We start from the raw sequence: 23387 nt of genomic DNA, 5'->3' as shown, positions 1-23387 counted from the left end.
TGCCTATGTAAGTAAATCTAAACGCTGTCTAGCTTAGATTTGAGTAGTATTTTCTTGACTGTTATTTATGCAGTGTGAATGATATTTAACTGACTTGTTTTAGTACTGTCTTAAGTTGTACTGAACAGGACTCCTGATATTTCGAGACTTGTATTCAGCGGTAATCATTAATACCATAGTGACTAAGTTGAGTCTCCTTTACATTAATGTGCTGTTGGAAGTTATCTATGTTTGATTATTAATAGTAACTACCAAGGGCCTAGTGATAGTTTAATTGTCTGTCACTGTTGAGATAGACAGAAGAGGTTTCTGATAATTCTGTAATCATTGTATCTTATGTGAAATTATAGAATATAGAACCAGTTTTTAACCATAATCAATTTGTCTGGATGTGATCATTTATTAAGTGTTTTCTTGTCTGGAGGGATACTGCTTTTTAGTAGTTTAATTAAAAAAGGGAATTATGTGGGATTACTAGTTAACACGCAACATAGTCCATACCCCATGTAGTTTTCTAAAAATACAAAGGAAAGTAGTTCCTATAGTTGAAATTTATCATGACTGACATGACTGTACTTGGCAGTTGGCACTAAAGTGACACCCCCCCCCCCCTCCTCCGGCCACTCGATTTTCAAATAAAAAATTAAATGGAAATTTGATCAAGAAGGGTCAGAAATAAAGGAAGATGAGATAAGGAAATGACAAATTAATCATAGCTTAGTACACCTCCCTCCCACACCTTCATGGTATATCTGTATCACATTGGACAGGTTATATCACTCGTATATAAAGGCCTTTAAAATTTGTTGAGAGATGCGATTGGAACTACTTTTACAGGGTTTCGCCATGTGCAGTACGCACAGTGGCGGATCCAGGGGGGGGGGTAGGGCACCCCTGGGCAAAAAAATGTGTAAAAACACCTGGCGCTCAGGGGGGGGGGGTGCGATTTTTCAAATTTTCGAGGGCTCATAACTGCCCCTGTTCAACTTTGATAAGAGCCCCTTTTATTTTGATACGTGCCCCTTTCCTTTTTAATAAGTGCTATTTTTTCCTTCTTAATAAGAGCCTTTCCCATTGTCACAAATACCCCCATTTCACCTCTGATAAACGTCCCTATTAAAATCAGATTGGTGCCCTTTTTCCTTTGACAAATGCACTTTTCCTATGTGCCTTTTTCATCTCTGGTGAATGCCCCTCTTCAGGTGTGAGAAGTGTTTTACCTCTGATAATAGCCCTTTTAAACTTTTTGTTTTAAATATTTGTTTAAGGGCAGATTTATTTCTGTATTTATTAACAAAATCAAAATGAAATGTACAAAGCACATTTTTTTTCAATAAAATTCAAATAAGAAAAACAATGAAATTAAAACAGTTATACAATCATAATATATAAATGTGACAGTATTTAACTATATTATTATACAAATTAAATAAATGCAGTAGACCAACCACCAAAAGCTAGGAGTTTGAGTGGATTATGGCTTGGGATTGTGGCTTGGGAGGGGGAATATTCTATGTAAGATATTGTTTGCTGTGTGTGTGGTGTAGAATTCATAGAAAAAGGTCATATTTATGTTGATAAATCACAAAACAATGATATATAGGGAATTCCAAAAATAGAGTCGGGTTTTGATCATGGCTAAATGCCGAGTACTGGTAATGCCGGTGTACATGTATGTGTGCGTGTCTGCATTTGATGTATCTATCACCATCTGGGGTTGTGTACACAAATCTGTTACAGTTAAATTAAAATGAACTATACTTTCTACACAATTCTTTGGAAGGCATTAAGCAAAATGATGTTATGATATATAGAGAAAAGGCCAAAAATATCTACACACATAAATTCTACCAAGCATCTATATCATTGTTCCAAGTTGACTTTTATTCTCTAGTTTTCAAACTCAGAAAAGTTACTGGCTCAAACATTGACAAATTACAAATACATGTATACACAAAATAAAATTTTCTGTACAATCTCGCATTTATAAATTTAGATAAATGACTACGATACATTAATGACTATACTAATGTATTCTAAGATTTAATCAGGTGACATAGGGATAATATGGTACATTGTATTAAGCGCAGTCAAATATATTACTATATTCATATAGTAGCTGGGCTTTATAAATTTCCATATGATTATTAGTATTATTAAAGATAAACTTGAGTTCTGGTAATGCGATTGCATTGTGAAAGAAAAGGTGTGGAATGGATCAGAAAAGTTGATCATATAGCATGTAAGTAATGGTGTGTAATGCAAGGTTCTGGAGTCATCAAAATCATCATAAATTTGGCAGAGTCTTGGTAAAGTAACAATTACATACACAGAAAGATGTATATGGGACAACACACATGGTGTCGGGGCTAGTACTACCCTGATTTCCTTATCTTTCTATGCTCATTACTCAGCCAGTATACATTTTCTTCCAAATTGTTTGGCACATGACATTTATTTGTAATCTTGAACATTCAGTGTAAGTTTCGTTAGATTCTGTGAGAATTCATTTTCTTTTTTTTACCAGAACTCAAGTTTATCTTTAAATTTCAAACCCAAACATTATACATGTAAGGGTCCAATCCAATGCATAGTATTTGTATTACCTTGATACTTAAAAGGTAACTTCATCAAACATTTTGATTACCCTTTTTTCCCATTGTGACACAGAATTTAGAAGGGCACTAAGTCTAAGTCAGCTGCCCGCAAAAATGCTGTAATGGTCAAATATTGTCAGTGGGATTTACTACCCTTTTGCGGGTAGCCAACGTCTTATCGTTCTCCATACCACGGCTATCAAGGGCAGTGATGTTTGGTAGTTTGTTCCAAATTTACTTATAAATCACTTACAATCAAACTAGATATCCAGTGAGTTGTATTTACTTACAAAAAATCTGTCAGTCCTATTAGCTGAACGGTTTCGCATGACTCTCAAAAATACTGATTTATAAAAGGGTACCTGATAAGTCATTCTTCAATATTACAAATTATTATGACTAATCACAGTTTCAAAAATACAAATCCGGCTAAAAAATGCTCAGTCTTTTACACACATAAGTGATCATTCAAAGTCTTCAATCACACATCATCATCAAAGCATCACACCATGCACAAAATTTCCTTTACTGGAATAAGTAGTTGATTTGGACTTTGGTGTTGTTCTGGCATTACTTGGCTCATTTTCCTTCTCTCTCTAAATCCCTCTTGAGCTTGGCAAGGGGCGAGGATGATTTCTACCAGGGTGCATTTCATTATGGATTAATATGAAGAGACAGCATAACAAGCTTTGGACCTGTATCATAAAACAGTTTTCGTACAGTATGATATGCTCTCTACAAGAACGCAATACCATTATCATTATAAAAGTGCTATGTGAGAAAGAGGCCTCGTTAATGCTTTCATCGATGTACAACTTACAGGATGAGAGATGAGGCACTGGTTGCGACGTTTCAGGTTCTCCGTGAACTGGGACGGCATGATGCATGATGAAGAGCTACTCAAGATGGCGCCATCACCGACATACTGCTCCATCTCACTGAACACCTTCTGCTTCACCTCAAGTTTCTCAAACACACATTCCTGAAATCACACAAATACCAATCAATAAATGGTTTGATGCCACATTGGAAATAACAGGATTACGTGAAAATTTCCTGATTTTCAGTGTGACAGTAGTTGATTTGGACTTTGGTGTTGTTCTGGCATTACTTGGCTCATTTTCCTTCTCTCTCTAAATCCCTCTTAAGCTTGGCAAGGGCGGCAAGTCTGGTATCTCGCCACTGGCGACGCTCTTCGAGCTTGTCCAGAGGGATCTTTGCATCCATCTCCTTGATGATCTGCTCAAGGCCGCTCCCTGTGAACGTTGGCGTGGGACCGAAGTTACCGAGAACGTGCTCAATGCTCTGGGTGTATCGCTCCATGTAACTCTGCATGCCTGGACACAAAACAAATATAAAAACAAGAATTGCTACATTGTATAACCTACTAAAGAACCAGACACTTTTGTGAATTATAAAAAAACAGACAGTCAATAAGATGGATGCAATAGAAGGCTTATGTTATTATAACGGTGATGGAATATGGATCAGAAACTTGAAATGTGAAGACAGTAGAAGGAGGTTTCTTGAAGAAAACAGAAAGAGCCATGATACGGAGCATGTGTGGTGTAAAACTGTCTGGCAGAAAGAACACAAGGGAGCTCATGGAAACGTTGGGTCTGGAAGAAACTGTGGTGGAAGTGGTAAAGAGAAGTGGACTGAGATGGATGGGTCATGTGTTGAGAAGGGAAGATGATGAACCTGTGAAAAGAGCATGGGATCTGGTAGTGAATGGCATATGAGGAAAAGGAAGACAGCGGAGTTCATGGAAAGATATGGTGAAGAAAGAAAGCAGTAAGGATAGTCTAAATGAGAAGAATGCTCAAGACAAGAAAAAGTGGAGGGAGGGAGTGTCATTTACATTATAAAAGGCATAGCTTAAGATCTGCTGACATCACTGTAATTTCAAGGAGTTTAATTATTATAATAATAATAATAATAATAATAATAATAATAATAATAATAATATGTCTTGTTTACCAAGGGTAGCCTCATCAGTATTCATACTGTTCTCCCTGAGGGCTCTGCAATCATATTATTACCCCGATCGTCGGATTCAGGTTTACCCGCACACAATGTATGTACATTCTCCATCCCAGGGGAGCATTCCAGCCAGGCGTCATTTTTACAAGCGCACACTTGCTAATCTAAGCATATTAGATTTCGCATCCTACCCATTTAACACCTGGGTGGAGAGTGGCAAATGTAGATAAATGTCTGGCCAAAGGACATTAGTGCCGAGTTGGGACTTGAACCGCGGACCTTGTGATCCACAGTCGGTGACATATCCTCGTCTACGACACCTCTACAAATGTTAATGGTTAACACCTACCCTCTGCATTGAGATGCATGACTTCTAAAGGGCCTAGGAAGGCATATCTTAGTCCTAGTCCTGCTGACATCACTTTGTCCACATCATCAGCTGAGAGTACACCTCCCTGACAACAAAAAATGTTAAAAGCAGGAATTTCAATGTTACTGCATGGCCCATCATATCAAAAGATCAACTTTTAACGAGGATATCATGTCTTGAAAGGCATAAGGGCATTAAGTATGTGCCAAAGTTATGAGTTAACATGAATGACTACCCTACTAAGATTACAAAATTAAATTAATCTATGGTACTGATATAATTCTAGTAAAAAAAATAAAGACCAACATATATGAAAAACCATAGATGAGGTATAAATGAAAAATTATCCTTCATTTATATTATAGTATTAATGACTGCTTTGAGAGAAATAGTTGTTTTTATACGCTCTCGGAAAGGTTAGAATTGTGCTATTGCCCCGAGGCGTGCCGAGGGCAATAGCCCAATTGTAACCTTCCCGAGAGCGTATAAAAACAACTATTTCTCTAATATTAAAGCAGTCATTAATACTTTTATATGCCAAAAAATAAAAAATAAATAAATAAAAAATAAAAAAAAGTTTTGTCGAAGTTGGGATTCGATCTCTTGCGTACAGAAGGTGATGTAACTAAAATCACCACCTTAAACCGCTCGGCCATCGTGCTCTGTTACCTTACCGAGCAGTTTTCTCTAATATATACATTAAAATGGATTGAAAACGGTTTCGCGTGGTGGATGCTTCGCGGCTGCTCCATTAAACGGGCCCTTCTTTTACTTTTGCAATGCATATTGGCACGAACATAGATCAAGATCTATCGGCAGATGTTGTTTTGGCTTAGTTTATTTTCGTCTTCATGTCAACAATGGAAGATAAAAATTGTTGGTAAGATCGATCGAGATTCAATTGTATTGAAATTACCGACCAATTCTTCGCACATGTACGGAATCCTCGATTCGCTCAGACCATTTTTTAACATGTAAACCTATGGGGTAACCATGGAGACTGAACTATTTTCCCGGTAACCATGGTTACTGGGATTTTAGAACTATTTTAACCATGGTTACTGGGAATTTTACAGAAAAAAGTTTATGAATGCAATTTCGACCTATCAGATGGCTGGATTTCTTAAGTGAGGTATATAAAAATAAATATTTAAGCTTACAAAGTAATCTACCAGGAAATCTTCCTTGACTCAATAATGACATCAATTGATTCTATAATGAAATTTAGATCATTTCTGCAAGTCTTACAACATAAGAATGTGGATTAATTTTTGAAATCATAATGCCCTTCATACTACCCCTACTTTCCGCTGTTGTTTTTTGTGCTGCAAAATGTTTTATACAACACCTATGTGGATCCTTGTCATTTGATTGGAGGATTGTTGGTCACATGATATTCAATAGATGTTCTATTGCACGGGCATGCATTTTTGGTTATATTCGCCATGCATTTTTGGTTATATGCAGAGCGCGTACTTCTCTACCGTGCGCGTATCCCTGTGTGTATCTGACACGAAGGCAATCTGAATGTAATCAAGAAGGCTTGACTCCAACTTTAATTTATCTTTAATATAAGGAGTAAAGCATAATTTATTGATTAACGTTCTATTCGATCTTCTTCAATGTTGTATAAAACAAATAATGAATGTTTTTCATTCATTCACTCATAACCATTCATTATTTGTATATTAATCAATAATACACATTGGGGGAAAGGGCCTTCATTGCATGAGGTTTCTCATGCCTTGGCAATTTCAACTAAGTCTACCTAAAGGAGCATTTACTGAGGATCAACAAATCAATCTTTTACTGTGTGACTGTGCTTCCACTTACCTCAACAAGCCTCCACACTTCAGCAATGATAGCATACTGGATCCTGTTGACAGCGAATCCTGGAACTTCTTTCTTCAGAGTGACCGGTACCTGCCCAATGCTCTCCATGATGGTACGAGTCCTGTCAATCGCAGACTGGTCAGTCCAAGGTGCAGGAATGATTTCTACCAGGGGTGCATAGTATGGTGGGTTAATCTGTAGAGATTACATAACAAGATCTAAATGCCAATTCCACTGCTGCCACTAGATAACATTCCAACTGAGTCAGTTACATGAAGTATACCCATCATTTACAAACGGTCCTAGTCCTGTCAATAGGGACTTTTAGATTCTGCACGACGTGAACGTGGACTGCCCATTTAAGGCAATGTGACGTCCTTTTAAGGCACTGGCAGTGACGTCACATTGAATTAAAAGGGCAGTCCACGTTCTCGTCGTGCAGAATCTAAAAGTCCCTATTCACAGTTTGGTTCGGCCAAAGGATGGGGATGATTTCTACCAGGGGTGCATAGTATGGTGGGTGGATCTGGTAAAATAACATTACAAACTCAAATACCAATCCCACCGCTGCCACCATATAGCAGAGGGCATTTAAACCATGAGAGTTACCCGAGGTACCAACTATAGTACCAACCATCATAATGGTCCTAGTCAGGACTTTCAATCACATTCTGGTCAATCCAAGGGGCGGGGGTGATTTTCATCAGGGGTTCATGGTAGGGTGGGTATAGTACCAACCATCATAATGGTCCTAGTCAGGACTGTCAATCACATTTTGGTCAATCCAAGGGGCGGAGGTGACTTTCATCAGGGGTTCATGGTAGGGTGGGTTGATCTGTAGAGATTACACAACAAACTCTAAATGCCAATCCCACCGCTGCCACCGTATGGCAAAGGGCATTTCAACCATGAGAGTTAGTACCCGAGGTACCAACTATAGTACCAACCATCATAATGGTCCTAGTCAGGACTGTCAATCACATTCTGGTCAATCCAAGGGGCGGGGTGATTTCCATCAGGGGTTCGGTAGGGTGTGTTGATCTGTAGAGATTACATAACAAACTCTAAATGCCAATCCCAAAGCTGCCCCCCATGATATGACAGATGGCATTTCAACCTTGGTTGGTACGGATGTGCAAACCATGGTACCAACCATGCTACCAACCATTAAATATGATGGTTCATTAAATATGAATGGTTCCAGTCACAGACTGGTTGAACCAAGCAGGTCATCTCACTGGTCCAAGGGGCGGGGATGATTTCTATCAGGGTGCATTTAATTATAGATTAATATGAAGAGACTGCATAACCAACTTTGGACGTGTATTAAAAAACAGTTTTCGTACAGTATGATGCTCTCTACAAGAATGCAATACCCTTATCATTAGCACAGTGCTATGTGAGAAAGAGGCCTCATTGATGTACAACTTACAGGATGAGAGATGAGGCACTGGTTGCGACGTTTGAGGTTCTCTGTGAACTGGGACGGCATGATGCATGATGAAGAGCTACTCAAGATGGCGTCGTCACCGACATACTGCTCCATCTCACTGAACACCTTCTGCTTCACCTCCAGTTTCTCAAACACACATTCCTGAAATTTCAATTCAATTTCGATTCAATTTCAATATCGATTCAATTTCAATTTCAATTTCCATAATTTCAATTCCATTTCAATTCAATTCAATTTCAAATTCAATTCATTTACTTTAATCATAAAACCATAAAATAATATATACAAAAATAACATGAAACAATCATAATCTTACATTTCTTGAATGAATAAATTGGAGACTAAAAAACAAGTTTGAAAAACTTGTAAGTAATAGTCCCCTGACATGAATAATAAATATCAAGATTACATGGTTGTACACGTTATCAAAACAGTGACTATATATATAATAAGATAATACACACCGATGAACACACACACACACATGCATGGTACATTGCAAGGTAAACGAAGGTAAAAGAAAGAGTTAAGGGAAATAAGAAGAGACCAACTGTCTCTTCAATATAGAACCTTTAAGGATAAGTAGTGCATAATGTTAGTTCACCAGTTAAATCACACAAATACCAATCAATAAATGGTTTGATGCCACATTGGAAATAACAGGATTACGTGAACATTTCCTGACATAGATCAGTGTTATAGATTATGCGAGTGTGTGACACTTGCTCCTAAAACAATTATCCAACGGTCAATTTCAAATCCCAGTGGAGATTTGGGAGTCATCAAAATGATAACAAAATTATTCATTCTTGCCGAATATCACATTAACTGAAAAGTGCTATAGATACACAGATTAAGGGACTACACACTGGTGGGACATCAACATGTGGTCAATTAAAATTGAGACTACTATAGTATTAGTTCCATATGAAACATTAGGATCATTTTCACACCAATATTTTCCATACATTTCATTGTTATTCTTTTATTTACAAAAAAAAAGAACATTTGAGAAAACTTGCAAATTATTCTTTATCTTTACCAGAACTTATTTAATAAGTGTGATCACGACAGGAAAATCTTTCATATCATCATCACTCAGGTGACATTAAACTTTGGTCCAAATGTTTAGACGATTAGTTATATTTCAATTATAAGGGGTCTCCAAATAAAAGCACACTTTTCCACATGACATGTTTCTTTTCGATTATGATATACTTTTTGATTACCTGGACAAAAGAAGCTCCAGCGAGAGCTTCTTCCATGCTGTTACTGCCTTTGATGAGAGCAAACTGAGCCTCGACAGACAATGTTCCTCGTAGCATACCAGACTCGGACAGCTCCTCCAGCTGTGACTTGATCAATTTCAAAGCATTGCTCACCTACAAGTAATCAAATATCAAATATAATACAAGATTAATAAAACAATAATATGAATAATAATAATAAAAATAATGATAATAATAATAACAGTAATTTTTTAATCATTTACAAAATGCAGAAACTATGCAAATATATTCTATTGCACTGCAAGAGCTCCTGATGTGCTTAAAAACTAGAACATAAAGTTAAATGAAAAGATGTGCTTCTAGTTCAGATTTAAAATTACTTAACGGTGGTGATTTACAAATGTCTAAAACGTTCAATTGTTCCATGGTTTGGGGTCTGCCAAAGCAAATGCTTAATCTCTCAATGTTTTTTTTGTTTGTGTGATGGGCTTAGCAGTAATAGAGTATTTTGAAAGCTGCGCAGGTTGTGGGTATGTTTGCGAGACTTGAGTTTGAACAATTCTACAGTTTAATTGGTAATTTTGTGTTTATATTATCAAATTTCAGCTTTCTGTTCATTCTTTCAGTTTATTGTGATAGTGCAAGAAGAAAATGTATGTATGTCTCTCTTTGATAATGATAATGATGATGATGATTATAGTAGTAAATAAAAAATAGAGAGAAAATACTAGTCTGAATAAAAACAACAACAATAATAATAATAACAATCATAATAATAATAATAATAATAATAATAATAATAATAATAATAATAATAACAATAATAATAATAACAATAATAATCATAATGATATTAAAAATAACAATAATAATAATAATTTAAATGTATGAAACTGTTGAAAGTGAAGATGAAGAAGAAGGAGAAGAAGAGAAAGAAAGAAAGAAGGAAAGAAAATATGAGCACTGCAAGTCAATAGTGAATCCACAAACCTGAGAGGGTTCTATATCAAAGATTGTGACACTGTACCCAGCACTGGCAAAGATCATAGCCCAGCTCCGTCCAATTAATCCACTGAAATGGAATAAAAGATATAGTTAGAATATCAGTAGAGCATTGACATGCAAAGTCGATACATAGACATTAGAATTTTATATATAACCTTGCACATTCTAAAAGCCCATACAGATAAAAGATTCAAGATTCAAGATTCAAGATTTTATTGTCCATAATATAATACAGAAATTTGTTTTCCATTGGTGTAACATGTATTACATAAAACATAAGACAAAAACATGGTGTTGTGTGCTGAAAGCCAGAAGACTCTATAAGAAAAAGTCTATGAGCAGGTACGGTCCTCCAGCTTTCAGCACAAAACATGACAAGACAGTTATATGACTTATACATAGCAAGAATTTTAAATACAATTCTGAATCACATCATGAATAAATTCAGGTATGAATATAGATGTGAATATGAAAGTAGAATAGGAGCAGCATCACAATCGAAATACGAGCAGAAAGAGAAAGGGAAAGGAAAAGAGAGTTCAAGCTTGAAGGACTGATAAAAGAGAGAAATATAGGGAGAGTTGGTAAGGGTCCAAAGGGAAAGGAGAGAGATAGAGAAGGAGAGATGGCATAATTTCCAATTAGATTATAATGCATGACAGAAAAATACAAAAAAATCAGCAGCAGAGCTAAACGACGGATTTTTTTTGACCCACAAAGGTGATAAGGTGGAAAACTTTCCAACCCAATCCCTACAAGTTTATTTACTGGGTGGGTAGAGAACAAGTTAACAAATAATCATAATCGCTATTATCGCTATTATTTCGTTTAAAGCTGAGAACTTTGTGTTATTTGTGCATTGTAGATGTGCATGGAATTTGGAATAAAAGAATTTCTGTATCTGGCTCTACGGGTAATTGGTACACGCAGGGGGATACCTGAGCGGTTAAAAGTAAAAAAAAAAGAAAATAGTAAAAAATTAAAAGAGGTCAAAAAGGTAAAGAGAGTTATGGTCATGCAATAAGATTGCGAAAAAAACTGTCTAGAACTTCGAACAATTTCGAAAGGTTTATCGTGTACTACTAAGTACATTAAATAAAAACATTGCTCATTGAATGCATTTGCTTCAGTAGGCGAGTCGGCCAGCGCCAGGCTACTACTACATCCACCACTATGTGTTGCTGGTGTGTTTGTTTTTCCGGTTAGACCTCATGCATTGCACACCAGCAACGCACAGTGGTCAATGCTAATACATATTAAGGACCACACCAGCAACGCACAGTGGTCATTTCTAATGCTGAGAACTGGACTGGACCTAGGGAAGCTGGAGTAGTTAAGTTTACCCAATTTGTGTGGCACATATCAGTATATTAGATTAATGTATTAATAATAATAGGTCTATCAAATAAAGAATCACTGCACTGTCACATGAACTTTTCAATACAAATTACAACCCTAGCTTTGCTGCAGCTTTCATTCAGGCCATTAGCCATAAGCCATGGCATAATAACTATATTGCATAACACGTCTACAAGTACAGGAAATCAAGATCATTCACACACTAATCAACCATCAAAATATTACATATGTGGGACTGAATATAACAATGGTTCGCCATACAAACATATCACAGCCTCAACTGAAATAATGAGCATAGTTTTACCTTCCGACAATGCCAATTTTCTGACTTTCCATTTTGCTGAATCTTCTGCTGAGTGTGTAAAGGTTTTTACAGTACTAAAGACGTGTATCAATCAGGTGCAATGCAACGAATGTTGGTGTTGTTACCTAGATCTACAGCCAATGAATGAGAATAGAGAATGGTAGGATAGCTTAGATTCAAGGATTCGTAAAAATGTTAACAATAAAGATAACCCACACAGGGATATGATATGAGCATTCAAAGTAAATTTCACAAATCAATTCACATCTATTTTAATAAATATTTATACTTTCATAAACCTTTGTATATTTTTTGACTAACGTGGCATGAAGTGGCATGATAGAAACTTTTAAAAGTGACGTAATTTTTTTTAAACATCCGAATTAAGGCTAGCACTGATAACTCGATCAGCTGTTAGTGGTTTACGCCCACATCATGTGTTCTCCCATGGACCATGGTTCTCCTGAGAGAAGTGATGATAATGTTAAGGTCTTTTTACGGTTGAATGTTCTATTATATTCTGATGACACTTTAATTTTAGCAGAGGCAGTAGAAGAGCTTTATGCTGATTTATCTGCAGTTATCAATGTTGTAAGCTATAATGGAAACTTTTTTTATTTTCCAATACAGCTATGCAAGAAAGCTAGACCAAGAGTTCCTTAAATACTCAATAGTTGTGGATGATTATATTGAACCAAGGAGCTGGTAACTCCTTGATTGAACTAATTGCTGCCTACAAAAAGCATGTGGAGTATTGACAATAGCAGTAACGGCTTTCTTGTCGGCAACTGACTAAATGTTACAAACATTCAAAAGTAATCTTGCTTCAGCAGATCGTTTCCCTCCTAAATATGAAACAGTTGAATCGAAATATTTTATCATTATTTCATCGCATGCAGTCAGTGACTAAGCTGAGAGAGATTTACAATAATGATGAAAAAATACAAAGGAAAGTAGTTCCTATAGTTGAAATTTATCATGACTGACATGACTGTACTTGGCACTAAAGTGACACCCCCCCCCCCCCCCCTCCTCCTCCGGCCACTCGATTTTCAAATAAAAAATTAAATGGAAATTAGATCAAGAGGGATCAGAAATAAAGGAAGATGAGATAAGGAAATGACAAATTAATCATTATAGCTTAGTACACCTCCCTCCCACACCTTCATGGTATATTTGTATCACATTGGACAGGTTATATCACTCGTATATAAAGGCCTTTAAAATTTGTTGAGAGATGCGATTGGAACTACTTTTACAGGGTTTCGCCATGTACAGTACGCACAGTGGCGGATCCAGGGGAGGGGGGGGGGGGTAGGGCACCCCTGGGCAAAAAAAACGTGTAAAAACACCTGGCGCTCAGGGGGGGGGGGGTGCGATTTTTCAAATTTTCCAGGGCTCATAACTGCCCCTATTCAACTTTGATAAGAGCCCCTTTTATTTTGACACGTGCCCCTTTCCTTTTTAATAAGTGCCATTTTTTCCTTCTTAATAAGAGCCTTTCCCATTGTCACAAATACCCCCATTTCACCTCTGATAAACGCCCCTATTAAAATCTGATTGGTGCCCTTTTTCCTTTGACAAATGCACTTTTCCTATGTGCCTTTTTCATCTCTGGTGGATGCCCCTCTTCAAGTGTGAGAAGTGTTTCACCTCTGATAATAGCCCTTTTAAACTTTTTGTTTTAAATATTTTTTTAAGGGCAGATTTATTTCTGTATTTATTAACAAAATCAAAATGAAATGTACAAAGCACATTTTTTCAATAAAATTTAGGTAAGAAAAACAATGAAATTAGAACAGTTATACAATCATAATATATAATAAATGTGACAGTATTTAACTATATTATTATACTAATTAAATAAATGCAGTAGACCAACCACCAAAAGCTAGGAGTTTGAGTGGATTATGGCTTGGGATTGTGGCTTGGGAGGGGGAATATTCTATGTAAGATATTGTTTGCTGTGTGTGTGGTGTAGAATTCATAGAAAAAGGTCATATTTATGTTGATAAATCACAAAACAATGATATATAGGGAATTTCAAAAATAGAGTCGGGTTTTGATCATGGCTAAATGCCGAGTACTGGTAATGCCGGTGTACATGTATGTGTGCGTGTCTGCATTTTTTGGCCATTTGATGTATCTATCACCATCTGGGGTTGTGTACACAAATCTGTTACAGTTAAATTAAAATGAACTATACTTTCTACACAATTCTTTGGAAGGCATTAAGCAAAATGATGTTGTGATATATAGAGAAAGGGCCAAAAATATCTACACACATGAATTCTACCAAGCATCTATATATAATTGACCAAGTTGACTTTTATTCTCTAGTTTTCAAACTCAGAAAAGTTACTGGCTCAAACATTGACAAATTACAAATACATGCATGTATACACAAAATAAAATTTTCTGTACAATCTCGCCTTTATAAATTTAGATAAATGACTACGATACATTAATGACTATACTAATGTATTCTAAGATTTAATTAGGTGACATAGGGATAATAATAATATGGTACTTTGTATTAAGCGCAGTCAAATATTCATATAGTAGCTGGGCTTTATAAATTTCCATATGATTATTAGTATTATTAAAGATAAACTTGAGTTCTGGTAATGCGATTGCATTGTGAAAGAAAAGGTGTGGAATGGATCAGAGAAGTTGATCATATGTAAGTAATGGTGTGTAATGCAAGGTTCTGGAGTCATCAAAATCATCATAAATTTGGCAGAGTCTTGGTAAAGTAACACTTTCTTACACAGAAAGATGTATATGGGACAACACACATGGTGTCGGGGCTAGTACTACCCTGATTTCCTTATCTTTCTATGCTCATTAATCAGCCAGTATACATTTTCTTCGAAAATTGTTTGGCACATGACATTTATTTGTAATCTTGAACATTCAGTGTAAGTTTCGTTAGATTCTGTGAGAATTCATTTTCTTTTTTTTACCAGAACTCAAGTTTATCTTTAAATTTCAAACCCCAAACATTATACATGTAAGGGTCCAATCCAATGAATATTATTTTTAATACCTTGATACTTAAAAGGTAACTTCATCAAACATTTTGATTACCCTTTTTTCCCATTGTGACACAGAATGTAGAAGGGCACTAAGTCAGCTGCCCGCAAAAATGCTGTAATGGTCAAATATTTTCAGTGGGATTTACTCTTGCGGGTAGCCAACGTCTTATCGTTCTCCATACCACGGCTATCAAGGGCAGTGATGTTTGGTAGTTTGTTCCAAATTTACTTATAAATCACTTACAATCAAACTAGATATCCAGTGAGTTGTATTTACTTACAAAAAATCTGTCAGTCCTATTAGCTGAACGGTTTCGCATGACTCTCAAAAATACTGATTTATAAAAGGGTACCTGATAAGTCATTCTTCAATATTACACATTATTGTGACTAATCAGTTTCAAAAATACAAATCCGGCTAAAAAATGCTCAGTTTTTCACACACATAAGTGATCATTCAAAGTCTTCAATCACACATCATCATCAAAGCATCACACCATGCACAAAATTTCCTTTACTGGAATAAGTAGTTGATTTGGACTTTGGTGTTGTTCTGGCATTACTTGGCTCATTTTCCTTCTCTCTCTAAATCCCTCTTGAGCTTGGCAAGGGGCGAGGATGATTTCTACCAGGGTGCATTTCATTATGGATTATAATGAAGAGACAGCATAACAAGCTTTGGACGTGTATTATAAAACAGTTTTCATACAGTATGATATGCTTTCTACAAGAACGCAATACCATTATCATTATAAAAGTGCTATGTGAGAAAGAGGCCTCGTTAATGCTTTCATCGATGTACAACTTACAGGATGAGAGATGAGGCACTGGTTGCGACGTTTCAGGTTCTCCGGGACCTGGGACGGCATGATGCATGATGAAGAGCTACTCAAGATGGCGCCATCACCGACATACTGCTCCATCTCACTGAACACCTTCTGCTTCACCTCAAGTTTCTCAAACACACATTCCTGAAATCACACAAATACCAATCAATAAATGGTTTGATGCCACATTGGAAATAACAGGATTACGTGAAAATTTCCTGATTTTCAGTGTTACAGTAGTTGATTTGGACTTTGGTGTTGTTCTGGCATTACTTGGCTCATTTTCCTTCTCTCTCTAAATCCCTCTTGAGCTTGGCAAGGGCGGCAAGTCTTGTATCTCGCCATTGGCGGCGCTCTTCGAGCTTGTCCAGAGGGATCTTTGCATCCATCTCCTTGATGATCCGCTCAAGGCCGCTCCCCGTGAACGTTGGCGTGGGACCGAAGTTACCGAGAACGTGCTCAATGCTCTGGGTGTATCGCTCCATGTAACTCTGCATGCCTGGACACAAAACAAATATAAAAACAAGAATTGCTACATTGTATAACCTACTAAAGAACCAGACACTTTTGTGAATTATAAAAAAACAGATAGATGGATGCAATAGAAGGCTTATGTTATTATAACGGTGATGGAATATGGATCAGAAACTTGAAATGTGAAGACAGTAAAAGGAGGTTTCTTGAAGAGAACAGAAAGAGCCATGATACGGAGCATGTGTGGTGTAAAACTGTCTGGCAGAAAGAACACAAGGAAGCTCATGGAAACGTTGGGTCTGGAAGTGGAAGTGGTAAAGAGAAGTGGACTGAGATGGATGTGTCATGTGTTGAGAAGGGAAGATGATGAACCTGTGAAAAGAGCATGGGATCTGGTAGTGAATGGCATATGAGGGAGAGGAAGACAGCGGAGTTCATGGAAAGATATGGTGAAGAAAGAAAGCAGTAAGGTTAGTCTAAATGAGGAGAATGCTCAAGAATAGAGAAAGTGGAGGGAGCTAGGAGTGTCATTTACATTATAAAAGGCATAGCTTAAGTTCTGCTGACATCACTGTAATTTCAAGGAGTTTAATTATTATAATAATAATAATAATAATAATAATAATAATAATAATAATATGTCTTGTTTACCAAGGGTAGCCTCATCAGTATTCATACTGTTCTCCCTGAGGACTCTGCAATCATATTATTACCCCGATCGTCGGATTCAGGTTTACCCGCACACAATGTATGTACATTCTCCATCCCAGGGGAGCATTCCAGCCAGGCGTCATTTTTACAAGCGCACACTTGCTAATCTAAGCACATTAGCTTTCGCATCCTACCCATTTAACACCTGGGTGGAGAGTGGCAAATGTAGATAAATGTCTTGCCAAAGGACATTAGTGCCGCGGTGGGACTTGAACCGCGGACCTTGTGATCCACAGTCGGTGACATATTCACTTGTCTACGACACCTCTAAAAATGTTAATGGTTAACACCTACCCTCTGCATTGAGATGCATGACTTCTAAAGGGCCTAGGAAGGCATATCTTAGTCCTAGTCCTGCTGACATCACTTTGTCCACATCATCAGCTGAGAGTACACCTCCCTGACAACAAAAAATGTTAAAAGCAGGAATTTCAATGTTACTGCATGGCCCATCATATCAAAAGATCAACTTTTAACGAGGATATCATGTCTTGAAAGGCATAAGGGCATTAAGTATGTGCCAAACTTATGAGTTAACATGAATGACTACCCTACTAAGATTACAAAATTAAATTAATCTATGGTACTGATATAATTCTAGTAAAAAAAATAAAGACCAACATATATGAAAAACCATAGATGAGGTATAAATGAAAAATTATCCTTCATTAATATTATAGTATTAATGACTGCTTTGAGAGAAATAGTTGTTTTTATACGCTCTCGGGAAGGTTAGAATTGTGCTATTGCCCCGAGGCGTACGGAGGGCAATAGCCCAATTGTAACCTTCCCGAAAGCGTATAAAAACAACGGAGGGCAATAGCCCAATTGTAACCTTCCCGAAAGCGTATAAAAACAACTATTTCTCGAATATTAAAGCAGTCATTAATACTTTTATATGCCAAAAAATAAAAAATAAAAAATAAAAAATAAAAAATAAAAACAAGTTTTGTCGAAGTTGGGATTCGATCTCTTGCGTACAGAAGGTGATGTAACTAAAATCACCACCTTAAACCGCTCGGCCATAGCGCTCTGTTACCTTACCGAGCAGTTTTCTCTAATATATACATTAAAATGGATTGAAAACGGCTTCGCGTGGTGGATGCTTCGCGGCTGCTCCATTAAACGGGCCCTTCTTTTACTTTTGCAATGCATATTGGCACGAACATAGATCAAGATCTATCGGCAGATGTTGTTTTGGCTTAGTTTATTTTCGTCTTCATGTCAACAATGCAAGATAAAAATTGTCGGTAAGATCGATCGAGATTCAATTGTATTGAAATTACCAACCAATTCTTTGCACACGTACGGTATCCTCGATCGCTCAGACCATTTTTTAACATGTAAACCTATGGGGTAACCATGGAGACTGAACTATTTTCCCGGTAACCATGGTTACTGGGATTTTAGAACTATTTTAACCATGGTTACTGGGAATTTTGCAGAAATAGTTAAAGTTTATGAATGCAATTTCGACCAATCAGATGGCTGGATTTCTTAAGTGAGGTATATAAAAATAAATATTTAAGCTTACAAAGTAATCTACCAGGAAATCTTCCTTGACTCAATAATGACATCAATTGATTCTATAATAAAATTTAGATCATTTCTGCAAGTCTTACAACATAAGAATGTGGATTAATTTTTGAAATCATAATGCCCTTCATACTACCCCTACTTTCCGCTGTTGTTTTTTGTGCTGCAAAATGTTTTATACAACACCTATGTGGATCCTTGTCATTTGATTGGAGGATTGTTGGTCACATGATATTCAATAGATGTTCTATTGCACGGGCATGCATTTTTGGTTATATTCGCCGTGCATTTTTGGTTATATGCAGAGCGCATACTTCTCTGCCGTGCGCGTATCCCTGTGTGTATCTGACACGAAGGAAATCTGAATGTAATCGAGAAGGCTTGACTCCAACTTTAATTGATCTTTAATATAAGGAGTAAAGCATAATTTATTGATTAACGTTCTATTCGATCTTCTTCGATGTTGTATAAAACAAATAATGAATGTTTTTCATTCATTCACTCATAACCATTCATTATTCGTATATTAATCAATAATACACATTGGGGAAAAAGGCCTTCATTGCATGAGGTTTCTCATGCCTTGGCAATTTCAACTAAGTCTACCTAAAGAAGCATTTACTGAGGATCAACAAATCAATCTTTTACTGTGTGACTGTGCTTCCACTTACCTCGACAAGCCTCCACACCTCAGCAATGATAGCATACTGGATCCTGTTGGCAGCGAATCCTGGAACTTCTTTCTTCAGAGTGACCGGTACCTGCCCAACGCTCTCCATGATGGTACGAGTCCTGTCAATCGCAGACTGGTCAGTCCAAGGTGCAGGAATGATTTCTACCAGGGGTGCATAGTATGGTGGGTTAATCTGTAGAGATTACATAACAAGATCTAAATGCCAATTCCACTTCTGCCACTAGATAACATTCCAACTGAGTCAGTTACATGAAGTACCCATCATTTACAAACGGTCCTAGTCCTGTCAATCACAGTTTGGCTTGGCCAAAGGTTGGGAATGATTTCTACCTGGGGTACATAGTATGGTGGGTGGATCTGAAAAAATAACATTACACGCTCATATACCAATCACACCGCTGCCACCATATAGCAGAGGGCATTTCAACCATGACAGTTACCCAAGGTACCAACTATAGTACCAACCATTTCATAATGGTCCTAGTCAGGACTTTCAATCACATTCTGATCAATCCAAGGGGCAGGGGTGATTTTCAATAGGGGTTCATGGTAGGGTGGGTTGATCTGTAGAGATTACATAACAAGCTCAAATACCAATCCCACCGCTGCCACCATATGGCAGAGGGCATTTCAACCATGAGAGTTACCCAAGGTACCAACTATAGTACCACCCATTTCATAATGGTCCTAGTCAGGACTTTCAATCACATTCTGGTCAATCCAAGGGGCGGGGTGATTTCCATCAGGGGTTCGGTAGGGTGGGTTGATCTGTAGAGATTACATAACAAACTCTAAATGCCAATCCTACAGCTTTCATATGACATATGGCATTTCAACCTTGGTTGGTACGGATGTGCAAACCATGGTACCAACCATGCTACCAACCATTAAATATGATGGTTCATTAAATATGAGTGGTTCCAGTCACAGACTGGTTGGACCAAGCAGGTCATCTCACTGGTCCGAGGGGCGAGGATGATTTCTACCAGGGTGCATTTCATTATGGATTAATATGAAGAGACTGCATACAAGCTTTGGACGTGTATTATTAAACAGTTTTCGTACAGTATGATATGCTCTCTACAAGAACGCAATACCATTATCATTATAAAAGTGCTATGTGAGAAAGAGGCCTCATGAATACTTTCATCGATGTACAACTTACAGGATGAGAGATGATGCACTGGTTGCGACGTTTCAGGTTCTCCGTGAACTGGGACGGCATGATGCATGATGAAGAGCTACTCAAGATGGCGCCATCACTGACATACTGCTCCATCTCACTGAACACCTTCTGCTTCACCTCAAGTTTCTCAAACACACATTCCTGATATCACACAAATACCAATCAATAAATGGTTTGATGCCACATTGGAAATAACAGGATTACGTGAAAATTTCCTGACATAGATCAGTGTTACAGATTGCGCGAGTGTGTGACACTTGCTCCTCAAACAATTGTTCCACAGTCAATTTCAGATCCCAGTGGAGATTTGGCAATCTTCGAAATGAAAACAAAATTGTTCAATCTTGCTGAATATCACATTAACTGAAAAGTGCTATAGATACACATATTAAGGGACTACACACTAGTGGGACATCAACATGTGGTCGATTAAAATTGAGACTACTATTAGTTCCATTTGAAATATTAGGATAATTTTCACACCAATATTTCTATACATTTCAATGTTATTCTTACATTTACACCAAAAAAAGAACATTTGAGAAAACTTGCAAATTATTCTTTATCTTTACCAAAACTTGAACTTATTTAATGAGTGTGTAGAAGATCACGACAGGAAAATCTTTAATATCATCAGCACTCGGATGACATAAAACTTTGGTCCAAATGTTTAGATGATTAGTTATATTTCAATTATAAGGGGTCTCCAAATAAAAGCAGACTTTTCCACATGACATGTTTCTTTTCGATTATGATATACTTCCTGATTACCTGGACAAATGAAGCTCCAGCGAGAGCTTCTTCCATGCTGTTACTGCCTTTGATGAGAGCAAACTGAGCCTCGACAGACAATGTTCCTCGTAGCATACCAGACTCGGACAGCTCCTCCAGCTGTGACTTGATCAATTTCAGAGCATTGCTCACCTACAAGTAATCAAATATAATATACTTGTACAAGATTTATAAAAACAATAATATGAATAATAATAATAAAAATAATAATAATAACAATATTATACATGTATAAAATGCAGAAACTATGCAAATATATGCAAATACTAGTCAGAATAAAAACAACAACAACAATAATAATACTAACAATCATAATAATAATAATAATAATATTAACAATAATAATCATAAAAATATTTAAAAAACCAACAATAATAATAATAATTTAAATGTTTGGAACTGTTGAAAGTGAAGATGAGGAAGAAGAGAAAGAAGGAGAAGAAGAGGAAGAAAGAGAGAAGGAAAGAAAATATGAGCACTGTAAGTCAATAGTGAATCCACAAACCTGAGAGGGTTCTATATCAAAGATTGTGACACTGAACCCAGCACTGGCAAAGATCATAGCCCAGCTCCGTCCAATTAATCCACTGAAATGGAATAAAAGATGAAATATCTACATATAATTAGAATATCAGTAGAGCATTGACACGCAAAGTCGATACAGAGACATTAGAATATCATATATAACCTTGCACATTCTAAAAGCCCATACAGATAAAAGTTAAAGAGAGTTATGGTCATGCAATAAGATTGCGAAAGAAACTGTATAGGACTTCAAACAATTTCGAAATGTTTATAGTGTTTTACTAAGTACATTAAATAAAAAACATTGCTCATTGAATGCATCTGCTTCAGTAGGCGAGTCTGGCCAGGTTACTACTACAGCCACCACTATGTGTTGCTGGTGTGTTTGTTTTTCTGGTTAGACCTCATGCATTGCACACCAGCAACGCATAGTGGTCATTGCTAATGCTGAGAACCGAACTAGGAGTAGAAGTAGTTTTAATTTTACCCAATTTGTGTGGCATAGATAGACCTAGATCTATATTATAATAATTTATTAATATTAAATAAAGAATCACTGCACTGTCGCATGAACTTTTCAATACAAATTACAACCCTAGCTTTGCTGCAGCTTTCAGGCCATTAGCCATAAGCCATGGCATAATAACTATATTGCATAACAAGTCTAAAAGTACGGGAAATCAAGATCATTCACACACTAATCAACCATCAAAATATTACATATGTGGGACTGAATATAACAATGGTTCGCCATACAAACATATCACAGCCTCAACTGAAATAATGAGCATAGTTTTACCTTCCGACAATACCAATTTTCTGACTTTCCATTTTGCTGAATCTTCTGCTGAGTGTGTAAAGGTTTTTACAGTACTAAAGACGTGTATCAATCAGGTGCAATGCAACGAATGTTGGTGTTGTTACCTAGATCTACAGCCAATGAAAGAGAATAGAGAATGGTGGGATAGCGTAGATTCAAGGATTCGTAAAAATGTTAACAATAAAGATAACCCACACAGGGATATGATATGAGCATTCAAAGTAAATTTCACAAATCAATTCACATCTATTTTAATAAATATTTATACTTTCATAAACTTTTGTATATTTTTTGACTAACGTGGCATGAAGTGGCATGATAGAAACTTTTAAAAGTGACGTAATTTTTTTTAAACATCCGAATTAAGGCTAGCACTGATGACTCGATCAGCTGTTAGTGGTTTACGCCCACATCATGTGTTCTCCTGAGAGAAGGGATGATAATGTTGAGGTTTTTTTACGGTTGAATGTTCTATTATATTCTGATGACACTTTAATTTTAGCAGAGTCAGTAAAAGAGCTTTATGCTGATTTATCTGCAGTTATCAATGTTGTAAGCTATATAGTGGAAACTTTTTTTATTTTCCAATACAGCTATGCAAGCAAGCTAGACCAAAGAGTTCCTTAAATACTCAATAGTCATGATTGGTGA

General features: G+C 36.7%; 2 protein-coding genes across 4 annotated transcripts; both read right to left on the bottom strand.

The window, feature by feature from the left end:
- Nucleotides 1-3533: 3533 nt before the first annotated feature.
- LOC115928294 (lambda-crystallin homolog) lies at nucleotides 3534-12308 on the bottom strand. The gene is made up of 7 exons (XM_030995382.1): nucleotides 12134-12308; nucleotides 10456-10537; nucleotides 9466-9618; nucleotides 8216-8377; nucleotides 6784-6978; nucleotides 4930-5035; nucleotides 3534-3934 (listed from the first exon to the last, which is right to left on the bottom strand). The coding sequence occupies exons 1-7, from the start codon at nucleotides 12163-12165 to the stop codon at nucleotides 3714-3716; spliced, it is 951 nt and encodes a 316-aa protein (XP_030851242.1). The 5' UTR covers nucleotides 12166-12308; the 3' UTR covers nucleotides 3534-3713.
- A 2864-nt stretch (nucleotides 12309-15172) lies between these two features.
- Nucleotides 15173-22882, bottom strand: LOC589657 (lambda-crystallin homolog). Of its 3 annotated transcripts, XM_030995380.1 has the most exons (8): nucleotides 22716-22882; nucleotides 21897-21978; nucleotides 21371-21523; nucleotides 20579-20740; nucleotides 19391-19585; nucleotides 17478-17583; nucleotides 16285-16497; nucleotides 15173-15747 (listed from the first exon to the last, which is right to left on the bottom strand). In XM_030995380.1, exons 1-8 carry the CDS (start codon nucleotides 22745-22747, stop codon nucleotides 15740-15742), a joined length of 951 nt encoding a protein of 316 aa, XP_030851240.1. In that variant the 5' UTR covers nucleotides 22748-22882; the 3' UTR covers nucleotides 15173-15739. The 3 variants fall into 3 exon arrangements, with proteins under 3 accessions (XP_030851240.1, XP_030851239.1, XP_030851241.1); XM_030995379.1 differs by lacking the exon at nucleotides 15173-15747 and having other exon boundaries at nucleotides 16094-16497; nucleotides 22716-22881; XM_030995381.1 differs by lacking the exon at nucleotides 15173-15747 and having other exon boundaries at nucleotides 16094-16497; nucleotides 21897-22004; nucleotides 22716-22864.
- Between the last annotated feature and the right edge of the window lie 505 nt (nucleotides 22883-23387).

The sequence above is a fragment of the Strongylocentrotus purpuratus genome, unplaced genomic scaffold (genome assembly GCF_000002235.5).
Source record: "Strongylocentrotus purpuratus isolate Spur 01 unplaced genomic scaffold, Spur_5.0 spur5_scaffold_21, whole genome shotgun sequence".
NCBI classification, from domain to species: domain Eukaryota; kingdom Metazoa; phylum Echinodermata; class Echinoidea; order Camarodonta; family Strongylocentrotidae; genus Strongylocentrotus; species Strongylocentrotus purpuratus.
The sequence above is the reverse complement of the archived record's forward strand: the minus strand, read 5'-3'. Positions and strand labels throughout refer to the sequence as shown.

Excerpts from the sequence above, each read along its gene's own strand:
- LOC115928294 (XM_030995382.1), bottom strand. The coding sequence starts at position 12,165 with ATGGAAAGTCAGAAAATTGGCATTGTCGGAAG. Across the intron at positions 10,538-12,133 it reads AAAATTGGCATTGTCGGAAG|TGGATTAATTGGACGGAGCT; the intron begins GTAAAACTATGC and ends ATTCCATTTCAG. Across the intron at positions 3,935-4,929 it reads CATGCATCTCAATGCAGAGG|GCATGCAGAGTTACATGGAG; the intron begins GTAGGTGTTAAC and ends TTTTGTGTCCAG.
- LOC589657 (XM_030995380.1), bottom strand. The coding sequence starts at position 22,747 with ATGGAAAGTCAGAAAATTGGTATTGTCGGAAG. Across the intron at positions 19,586-20,578 it reads AGTGCATCATCTCTCATCCT|ATTAACCCACCATACTATGC; the intron begins GTAAGTTGTACA and ends TAATCTCTACAG. Across the intron at positions 17,584-19,390 it reads AGGTGTGGAGGCTTGTCGAG|GGAGGTGTACTCTCAGCTGA; the intron begins GTAAGTGGAAGC and ends TTTTGTTGTCAG.